Consider the following 12,008-nt stretch of genomic DNA (forward strand, 5'->3'; position numbering starts at 1 on the left):
GGTGTGTGATCTGACCCCCCAAGAAGAGAGAGATAGCACAAAAGACGGATGAAGCCTGGGTGACATACATCATGACACCTCCACAAAAGAAAACATTGACCACTCTACTGACAAAAGCCAAGGGACAGAATAATGCTTTTTCTTTTTTTTTCTCCCTGTCTCTTTCCTTTTCTTCCCGCCGCTGCCAATACAAGCCAATTTTTTTTGACACACTAAATGTGACAACAATCATTCTTTCTTTGAAGTGGCACACAGGCATACATAAATGCAGCACATTGTACGCTGATGAAATACAGTGGGACACGGACAAACCAGAGCAAAAAGCCTTTGACCTTGTGTGGCTCAGGGAGCGTGATAGCTCTCTGGATATAAGAAAATCAATATTCTGCATTTAGCCGCGCGGGACCTTCGGTTATATGGAGCAACACAGCGCTGAGACTGTTTGTCTTGCATTGACATGAGAAACACGTTGAGGAAAAAAAAAAAGAAACGCACCTCAGGCCAGATGTTTTTAAAGGTGATTAAGACAAAGATAATACATTTAACGTAATGACCTGCAATTAATTCCACTGAGGCGACAGAGAGCCGTTTACTCTGAGGCTAAACTGGAATTAGTCAGTGTTAAGTCCTGCTTGTTTTGAGTTTAGTCTGAAAGGTCAACACAAAGGTCGAGCAAAACATTTCACACTTCCCAAGAAACTTCACTGACATGTAGCGTTTCAAACAGCTCAGGTGCTGTAGATCCAGATGTTCTCCACCTGTGAGAATCTCAGTTTGACCTCATGTTCTCTTATATGTACAAAAGGCCAAACGGCCAGACAGCAGCTCCAACACACAGCTCCGATGGACTTTGAAGTCAAATATAACTCAATGTAACTTTAGATAAACCTAGCTATAACTTATACAATCTGATAATACAACACATCCTACAGTAACTCAATGAAGGCCATAATGTTCTAATGTTAGTTCTACTGTATGCTCATTGTGGAGGCCAATGCATGTAAATGGCAGAATATTATTATTGGTCAATGACTAGATTATTGAAGATCAACATGTTTTGATATTATTAAAGGGATAGTTCACCCAAAATTCAAATTTCTAATTTTCTACTCACCCTCATGTGGACTAAGGGCTGGGCGAACTCTCAGAGTCCTCCGTGGCTTCTCTGAGTTACAGCGGGGCTCCGTGCAGCACTGCATGTCCATATGACGGTTGCGAACAGGGCTAATTTTTCTACGTGCAAAAAGACACACCAAAAAACATCCAAATACCTCCATAGTGCTCGTCTGTAATGTCCCTCTTGTATTGAAGCCCCGACATGAGAAATTGTTCCTCGCGAGATTTGCATTGACACTGAACTGAGACACTGGGAGATTCTGCTACAAACAAGCTAAAAATATAGACTTTTTTTCTGAACAATTTCTGATGTCGGGGCTTCAATACAAGAGGGACATTACAGACGAGCAGTATGGAGGTATTTGGATGTTTTTTGGTGTGTCTTTTTGGACGAAGAAAAGTGAGCTCCGTTCGCAATTGTCATATGGCAGTGCAGTGCTGCACGGAGCCCCGCTGTAACTCCAAAAAGGCACGGAGGACTCTGAAACTTCTCCCAGCCCTTAGTCCACATGAGGGGGAGTAGAAAATGAGTGAAATTTGAATTTTGGGCAAACTATCCCTTTAACTTCTACTATTTAAAGCACAAGTTAAGGGATGATTTTAAAAAGAAGCATAATCTTTTTCTGTTCAAGTTGTTGGCAAATATATAAGCAAATAGGCGTAACACTGTGACCACCTGCCTAATATTGTGTCTTTTTCTACAAAACAGACAACAAACTGCTGCGCTGTGTGACAGCTTTCTTTTAGTGGTTTGAGCAGCAGTATCTAGTCTGTTGGATGGGAGCACATGGGCCAGCCTTCTCTCTCCACGTGTATCAATGAGCCTGTGGCCGCTTCACCACTCTTCCTTCCTTGGACCAACTTCTGATAGATCCTGATCACTGTAGACCAGAACAGCCCACAAGAGAGAGAGACCCAGTCGTCCTTGGAGACTAACACATCAACTTGTTCGCAACAATGTTCGCTTTCTGCCTAATATATTCCACCCACTAACAGGTGCCATGATGAAGTGTTATTCAGTGTTATTCTCTTCACCTGTCAGTGCTTATAATGTTATGCCTCATCGTTGTATTAGAATATTAATACATACAACAAACACTATTTATGTCTCTAAAGGTGCAATACTCATTGTATCCTACCTCCTGGAGGTAAAACCTGCGTTTAAAGATGCTAAATGTTCTGCCATTGTCAACAGCTAGAAACTAAGACTGTGTAGGCCGGTGCCTCGGAGCTCTCTTGCTGAAAACAGCTGTCTGCAGCTGCAAATGAAGTTGATGTTGAACCAAAACAATGAACTCTAACACCCTAAAACACACCCCAGGGCTGATGGGAGCTGCAGAGTCAGATCAACAAAACTAGAATGGGGGGAAAAAATGCAGAACTTACTTTTGTACTTGATTACTGTAGTTGTTATCGTATGATTCGTATCCCTGGTCATCGTAAGCTGTTCCGTAGCCGTCGTCGTATTCCTAAAGTAGAGGAGACAAAATGCAGCCGATTAGGTGAGGCACGAGAGGAAAACCAGCCATAAACATTCTGACAGTGAGGAGCTGTTGATATGACAACCTGTGAAACATCATGAACCTGTTGAAATGTAGCGAGAAGAGGTTGAAAAGGCTTTTATTAGACTGAGAGCTGCTTCTTGCTGTATTTTGTAGGGGAATTGTAACAACGCCTTTTGTGATGTAGATTAACAACAATTTCAGAATTTCTTGATCAAAGGGATAGTTCAACATTTTGGCAAATCGGTCCATTGCATTGCCATAATCCCTATAGTCATAGCAGTAGGTTCGTTACCTTTAATTGTCGGTGCAAGCTATTTTTAGAACGGCGGAGCAGAGCCGTGAGCTGCTCAGAGCTACGCTACGGAGGCTCATTATGGGATTTCTTGGTTTCCCTCATCAACCTCCTCAAATACACAATCCAACAACTCCACAACGCTCTGGTGGACAAGTTGTGACCTGCACATTCACCACGCTATGAGATAATAACAGAACGTTACCACACAGAGACAGTGTTTTTGAGGTGAATTCATGCAAAACAGCTGATGCACGTTCCTGTCGGGGGCAGTTTTTCAGCAAGCAGTCTCTGCATTTACCTCAAAAACAACTCGGTCTCGTAACTTTGACCTATCCCTTTAAATAGGAACTATTACCAAATCATCCTTTTCTGGTAGAGATTGTGTTCTTATCCATCAATTTTTAAACGGTAGTTTTTTGGGTTTTTTTTTTTTTTTGCAGTGCACTGAAGCCTTCAACTTAGCAAAGATATAGGTCAAAGTGCTTCATCTGCTGCAGCTGATAGAACAGCCCATATGCAGCCGCATTAAAGTGGCAAGTGCAGCCCTGCCCTTGTCTCCGTGTCAACTGACTGACGGTCGGATGTAAAGACTCTCGCTGTGGCTACGTTTCATCACCACCTCAAAGGATGAGCCTTGAACATCTGTTTGTGCTCCAGCAATCTGCCCGGTCGCCACCGCCATCACCCCCCCTCCCCTCCCCCAAACCACCCCCCAACCCCTCCTCTGCACCCAGGCCCCCGCCAAGAAGAAGAACATCAAAGGAAACCAGCGCCGCACCCGTCCTAATTTAGGATAAATGGGACTTACGTTTCCACAAAAGACGTCGACCCCTTGCGACACGTCTCTCATCCCCCCTCACACTTCCTGGCTAATTCCATCTGCCCCTGATTTGCATGCTTGAAATGAACGTCTGTAAGATTTAGCAGCGGCAGAAAATGCTCATCACATCAATATTATTATTAAGGACCTAAATCCTGATTAGAAACATGCATTTGCCAAATGACAGTATTTGAATTGAGTCTTTTATCTTTAATCCTCCAGTAACGGAGTATGTGTGAAGAAACTACATACGACTCTCAACAAAGATGTCCCAACACTTCCTGCTCTCTTGTTTTTGAAATATTAGGTTTGGTGCAACAGTTACTCAAGGGGATCTATTTCATGCCGATTTCATGCTGATCCATAAAAAATTGTGTGTGTGTGTGTGTGTGTGTGTGTGTGTGTGTGTGTGTGTGTGTGTGTGTGTGTGTGTGTGTGTGTGTGTGTGTGTGTGTGTGTGTGTGTGTGTGTGTGTGTGTGTGTGTGTGTGTGTGTCACAATGTCATTTAACATCTCATTTGTCAGGCTTCTCCCAGCTGATTGAATCTAAATATAGCATTTTTCTGGTAAACACAATCCAGGTGGCCTGGACCTTTAGCATGGCTGCTTTATTGTAGGGTTGCACATCTATCTGTGATAAACGATTCGATATGAATCTAGATACACAGATTACGATTAGATTCAAAAACGATATCCTTTTATTACAGACCGATTCGATCCGATTCAATTCTACGGTTAATATTTGTTGTAGATATTTTATAAAATAAAGAATTCTATGAAAGTGACTATCTTACAGTAGGCTACAGTACAATATTTTCTTTTCAAATATATAAAAGACCACATATCCACAAGCATTGTTGCTTTAAAGCACTGGCAAAAAAAAGAAAGAAAAAAAGAATAACAACAAAATCACATGTCAATGTATTTATTTTTTGACATGGACCAATTTCTGTGAGAACGTTTTTGTAATTAGCCTTTTTCATACATGAAAAACAACACAACATGAAACTACTCCAGTTAGCGAATCGTGTTGTATTCGCTGAAAAAAATAGTTTTTACGTGGCCAGTTGATTGATTTATGAGTTATTAAAGACCCGCTAACGGCTAGGCACTCTAGCCCATAGAGATAATCGATCCATGACTCTACAACCGATTCATCTAGGAATTCATGGCTAATTTGTATCGATTCAGGAGGCTGCTACCGATACAGCCCAATCTCTCACTTGTTTAACCGAATATCCGGTCGCATCGGTTTATCGTTCACAACCCTACTTTATTGTGACATCACACAGTCACAGAAGACCTAACAGCTGGTTTTAAGGCTCCGTGTCTGAGTACGGGCTGTGTAGACGTCTCTGTGGACTGAGGTTTTGATGCTGTCACAGTATAAATAGAGAACCTGGAGCTGCTTTCTAGCCAGAAAACACAGAGAAAAATCTCACTTTATATAATATGGGACCTTTAAACATTTGTTTTCTTACACTGTGGCAGTCGCATTACAGAAATCATTTTAAATGCTCCGACCTCTCCTTGGTCCTCCCATCGGGTGGTGTATGGAGGATTTGTTTGTATTCCCCCTGTTGTTGTTAGTGCGAGTAGGAGGTCCGTTGGTTTTTGCTCAGGTCTTTGTCAGTTCTCTTTTATTCGTCTAGAGGTAGCTTACAGGGAATTCAAGTCCCTTCTGGCATTTTGAAGTTCTGTAGCTACAAGACCTTTTGCAAAGTCAACAATTCCCCACGCTAATGCGAGAACTAAGTTTAGTCAATAACTGTGGTTTTCACACTGTTTAACTCCCTAAACATCCTAAAAACAATACCAGCAGCAATTCTCAAAAAGCAGAGCAATTTTGTCAAAAGGAGTGTAATTAAAAGCACTTTCCAACCGGCAGAGAAATTGGAGACTTTGATTTGCAATTTCCCAACATGACCCGTTTTTCTGTCTGCTAAAACACAAAAGACAAATAATTACCCTGGCAAGTTCTGAATAGTTCTTAGCAAAGATAATCACAATGACAGCACTGACAACAGTAAAAACATTTTAATATTTGTTTGTTAAGACTCCCAAGTGGCAAATAGGGTGAAGTGGACTGTGGAAATGATTTCTGAAGAAGGCAATCTAAGAAATAAAACAGCAGAAAGTAAGCTGATGTGCCATCCCAGACGTTTTTTTAAACCCTAGAATAAAACAAATAGTGCATGTTGCCGCACATGTTAAAATAATCATGCTACATGATAACCACCGTGACACTCATTAGGAGATTTATTCAACATAATGATGATTGTAGGAATAATCTGAAGCATTTTGTGTTGCATTGTACTAAACTGTAAAGGCACTGCACTTATTTTTCTCATGTATCGAGTCACTATCAACTAATCCAATCAACTGACAAGTATCTATGATGGAAAAAGAATGAATGTAAAGCCATTGACATTTAAATATTCTGTTTTTGTAAAGCTAAATAAATAAAAGTCTGATGTTAAACATAACTCTCTCATCTTCCAATAAATCAGAATAGTATTCCTTTTATATTATAGTATCTATATAGAGAATAGAATATACTTTATTAATCCCTATAACGACCTATTAATATTAATATTATATAATAAATATATACTTCTCAGGTCTAGAACAAGTTAGATGCTCAGCTTGGAGAGGTTTTTGTGCTTCACTCCTCTTAGACTCTGAAACTGCAACAAAAACAGTGAGTTGTTTTGTTCCACTGTAGTTGTGTATGCTGTCAACACCACTCAGGTTTTGGACATATTGACACACAGAGCCGGGATTCACTGAACTAAAACCAGACCAAGCCAGGCCCTCTACTGACACTGATAAGCAGCACTGAACAAATCCTCACAATATTGACTTGCAGATACAGATATCAAATAATACAAAGGATCAGCTTGATGGCTATTTATAATCATCAGTTTTATTCTGATCTGGCAGAAGAAGCAGGCCTGATCATGAATATGTATGAGATCATCATCAGACCAAAGAGACTGATACTGTACTTTGTAGACGAAGTCAACCATCTGACATCTGGGGCTTGGGGAATAAAGTCTGACTGTGTTCATGCAGTGGCTCTCTGAAAGCCTTAGAAGTCGTTCTTACAGGACAATAAACTACAGCAGCTGTTTAAGATTGGTGAATACAAATCTAAAACTAAAATACAACACTGTTTGCTTAGACTTCAGGTGGTAAAAAGAGTCTGTTGTGCTTCAGTTCTCAACAGGCCTGGACCTGACGTGGTCTGACATGGTCTGGCCTGATACCTCATTATTGTGTTCTAATACAGGTTCACTTGATAAGAATAGTGATGGTGACATGATTATACAATTCTATCAACCATAACGACGTCATAGATATCTAGCTGCTGCCCATTGGAACGGATTGTCGCCGCCGCCGCCATCTTGAGCAGGAGGTGTCTAACTTTTACTTCCTGTAGTCTACAGAGGCAGTAGAGGTCTAGGTTTGTTTTACAATTCAGGTACATAACTCACGTTAGCAGTTAGGGTTAATGTAAGGGCCATGAAACTGAGTTAATATGGCCTAGCACAATTATATAGGTAGCCTACAGTGGTTTACACTCACTCGCCGGCCTCATCACCATGGCAACCACAAACTCACAACTACCACAGCCTATAGCCTACACGTCCAGGCAACAAAATAACAAACTATTAATATATTAACTAGCGGTATATGCACTAAATGTAACACATATCCCACCCTATGATACGTTACGTTAGTTTCATCTATGTCAGATAACTTACCTACATCAAATTCAACAAGTTCTGAACAGTTATATAATATAAAACAACCTATTACTTGAGAAAAGTTATTCCATGTCTCTTGGTTTTGGCGTTTCTTTCATGGGAACATCCGTACGCGGCACAAAAGTTTGGCATTTTACCAGATTCACAGCTGTCAAACCCGGTCTGACGGTCTGACTGTTGACTGCTGCTCAGGAGGAACTCCTCCTCAAGATGGCGGCCGTGAGACATTCCTGATAAGCCCGAATGCGGCATTTACGTATATAGCCTATATCTATGTAACGACGTGATGAAACTGGAATGAAATACCAAATTGGACTGGACACACAGGCAGGATGAGAACCACGTAGAAGACGTCCTGTACTTATACATTCTTCTGTTAGTAGATGATCATCACCAAAATAAACAGTGCTGATTCACTGCATTACACAATAAACAACACACAGTAAAACCAGCAAGAACATGTGGATGTCCAGCTCATCATTTGAACTGAGTGAGGACAGATGTGTTTTAAAACAAAAAAGTAGTAAAGTGGATGTGAGCTGGGTCTTCAGAGCTGAAACGTCAGACTCCAGCTGAGGACACTGTGTCCTGTGTAGCTGGAAGTGTCCCCAACACAAATTGCAACCATGTCATGTTATCTCGTGCAAAAACTGCTCCTATTTCAGAGCATTTAAAAGCTGCTTCTATCACAGAGTGTCTGCTGCACCCTGCAACAAACAAGCACGTATGAATATTGAATGACGGGAAAGTCGGCAGGAGACTGACTAAAACCATGTAGCTGAGGTTGTGAAGCAGGATGTGTTGTCACATGAGATACTAGCTTTAAGCACAAAAACATGAAGACGGTCAAAACCTGCGCAAGATAACACAACCAGCTGTCTCCACGGTTACTACACACTGACCACAGATGACGCCATAGCTACTGTATGCTTGGCTTCTTTCAGTAACATGATAATAAATATGGAGGGAGTGCATTATGTTAAAGGGATAGTTCAACATTTTGGCAAATTGGCCCATTGCAATCCCTATATTTTTGGGAGTAGGTTTGTTACCTTTAATTGTCGGTGCAAGCTATTTTTTAGAACGGCGGAGCAGAGCCGTGAGCTGCTCAGAGCTACGCTACAGAGGCTAATGGGATTTCTTGGTTTCCCTCATCAAACTCATAAAAAAAAAACAATCCAACAACTCCACAACGCTCTGGTGGACAAGTTGTGACCTGCACATTCACCACGCTATGAGATAATAACAGAACGTTACCACACAGAGTTGTTTTAGAGGGAAATGCAGAGACTGCTTGCTGAAAAACTGCCCCCAATGGGAACACGCATCAGCGGTTTTGCATGAATTTACCTAAAAAACAACTCCATCTCAAACATTTCCTTTATTATCACATCTTGGGAAACCAAGAAATCCCATTAGCCTCGGTAGCGTAACTCTGAGCAGTGAACCTACTCCTAAAATGTTGCCAGATTATTATGGCAATGGGCCAGTTTGCCAAAATGTTGAACTATCCCTTTAATGTTAGTTCAGAACTCTTGACAGCAAAATGTGTGAAAAACATTTGATAAAAAGGTTCATAGAACTAATATACTGCAATAGGAAATGACAGGTCTGAGTTCAATGCCAACAATGTCAATTAGCACCAAGACATCAGCGCCAGCTTCTAGTCCAACACAACTACTATATACATAGGAAGTCAACTTGTGAACATTATACATCTAGGAACTGCACTTCTTGGCAGATTATAGATAAAAATTTGGTGTGGAAAAAAAAACAAAAAGGAGATCATCAGAGACTCAGACATGTGAGTTTTCCGTGGTTAATGACACAGAGCAGAAGTGACTGTATCATGAAATGCTGGCAGTGGCAAACTGAAAAGGTGGGATTAATTAAAAATAATGAGCTGCGTGGGCTGTGCCAGTCACATAAGCAACTAATATCATGAACTTTTATCGCAGTTTAATTCAACATTTTTCCAGTGGAAGAAGTTTCACAGCTGGCAACCGGCAGCCATCTGTAAACGTAAGAAACATCTCACCTTCACCTTCAGATAGTTTGATTTGTTTCATGATTGGTTTTATTGATTCTTGAATGCATAAGAAATAACAATTAACTGTAACTATTATGTTCTTGTGCTATGGAGGCAGTAGGATAAATTTGCAACATGTTTCAATTGAAATTGTTTAGTTTTTCCTCATGATCAACATCCTATCCTCTTATTTGTGTTACATTATTGCTCAGTCTGCTTGTGACAGAATAAATAAGCTGCACCTGATGAATAAACTTTGTTGCTTCAGTCGGAGACAAGCATTATGGGAGGAAATACTGTATTACCAATGCCCATAAAAGGAAAGAAAATACAAAGCCCTGTGTTCATATATTTCTATAATGTTCCATCAGGGACTTCAGGCTCTAGTGGAGCTTTGTGCCTTCACCTTGACATGCTTTTCACTCATTCAGTGCCATTCATAATTATAACTATGCCATTAAACAATAGCTCTAGCTCTCAGTCGTTCAATCTTCATTTCATATACCATGCAATTTTTTTTAGACCTTTTTTGTTCTCCGTGCAAATGAAAGAAGTGCAGTAATTATAAGAGGGAAATCATTTGATTGCTGATGTACACTGGGAGTTTGTCTGCAACACAGCGCGGTTTGCCACACACAGCAGGGAATAGAACGCTATCATGCAAGACAGTGGGATCAGCATCAGAAGCAGTCTCAGCTCATGGACAGTTTGACATGTGGACAGGAGCTGGCCGCCGGTCCAGCAGCCTTCACTTGCATTTCATGTAGCCAGCTCGGTGTGTGTGTCATGTCCACAGGCTGTCCACACACACAACGTTAAAGGGATAGTAGCATTTTTTTTAAAGTGGGGTTGTATGATCTACAAATAGCCCCTAAGTACTTTAATTGCAGTAGAAGACTCTCTGCACTCCTCCCGTTAGCAACACCAGCCCATAGCCCTGCCCAGAGATTTACAACATACAGTGTTGTGAACAGACCCAAAGAAACGGCCTATTTTCACGGCCTAAAATAGGTTTTACCTGAAAAAAAATACACAGTTCCATTGTTCGCTATAATATAATTTTTTCCAGCCCCTCAAAGTGCAGGAAAAACACAGTTTTTATTTGGACCTAACCAACTGCTGATCTGCAGGCGCTAACCCTGGGCGGAGGGATACGTGAGTTGGTTAGGTCCAAATAAAAGCTGCGTTTTTCCTGCACTTTGAAGGGCTGGAAAAAATTATATTATAGTGAACAATGGAACTGTGTATTTTTTTTTCAGGTAAAACCTCTTTTAGGCCGTGAAAATAGGCCGTTTCTTTGGGTCTGTTCACAACACTGTATGTTGTAAATCTCTGGGCAGGGCTATGGGCTGGCGTTGCTAACGGGAGGAGTGCAGAGAGTCTTCTACTGCAATTAAAGTACTTAGGGGCTATTTGTAGATCATACAACCCCACTTTTTAAAAAAAAAATTGCTACTATCCCTTTAAGACTTTGCCAGTTGGTTGCTAAAGACCAAATTTTAAACGTTGAGTTGTGTTACATGATTTGGTGCAGTGAAAACATGCCACCACTGGATGATTCTCATCATCAACAGCCGTAAAAACAAAAGGGCCCCCCTGCCCTGCATGGTGGCCCCTGGAGGCTGCAATTATGCCCCATTATACGGCATGGTAATAAGGAGTTGGACAAAATGTACAGCATATTGATGGTGCTGCCAAAACAAAGACCACAGGGTCCTTAAAATCCAAAGTGTTCACCCCCTCTGGAAGATGAGCTTCATGGAAATCTGCCAAGGCACAGAGGAAATTTCCCAGGCAGCTTCATGTTGGAGCGAAGGTAGCGCCGTGGGAACACTCCAGTAGCCAAGATGCAACAGAGTCATCCTCTGGCAAGTAGCACTGTACGGCAGTCAACTATGTCTAGTGCACATGGGAATCCTGCCCTGAACATTGGGCTTGAGGAAAGTTTGGAACATTGGAATATTAAGATTCACAAACATCCACCTGACGCCACAAATATCCACCACTGATTTCTATAAAATCATGACTAGTCGTCTTTTATCACACTTCTGACAAGCCTACAAGTGAAATGAAATGACTGGCATCTCCACAGCTGTAGGCCACTAACGAGGCAAAAACACAACATGCATACACACAATACACACACCGAACCGATACATGTGAATGATATTTCCTCCACACATTGACTTGTGTTATAACACACCAGTGTTGGGCACGTTACTTTTAAAAAGGAATTTGTTATAGTTACCAGTGTTGGGAAAGTTCACTTTCTACATGAACCAGTTCAAAGTTTAGTTTACAAATTTCAAAATGAACGAGTTCAGTTCATAATCCAAAATTTTGAAATGAGTTCCAGTTCCAGTTCCAAAAATGAAGTACGGTAGTTCTTTTTTTTTTTCAATACGTTGCTGCAAGCTATTATTTAATTAAAAAAATATTGCCACAGCCGATATAGAACCACAGATAGCAATTA

General features: G+C 40.9%; 1 protein-coding gene across 1 annotated transcript in view; it reads right to left on the reverse strand.

The window, feature by feature from the left end:
• Window positions 1-12,008, reverse strand: part of khdrbs3 (KH domain containing, RNA binding, signal transduction associated 3) — a gene marked incomplete at both ends in the record, with an annotated part of 153,192 nt that overhangs the window by 22,083 nt on the left and 119,101 nt on the right. Inside the window, one exon of the mRNA XM_083981899.1 lies at window positions 2,503-2,585. Coding sequence (XP_083838025.1) covers window positions 2,503-2,585 — 83 coding nt within the window. The remainder of the gene's footprint in view (window positions 1-2,502; window positions 2,586-12,008) is intronic.

This window comes from Trachurus trachurus (genome assembly GCF_905171665.1).
Source record: "Trachurus trachurus genome assembly, chromosome: 11".
In the NCBI taxonomy this organism is placed as follows: domain Eukaryota; kingdom Metazoa; phylum Chordata; class Actinopteri; order Carangiformes; family Carangidae; genus Trachurus; species Trachurus trachurus.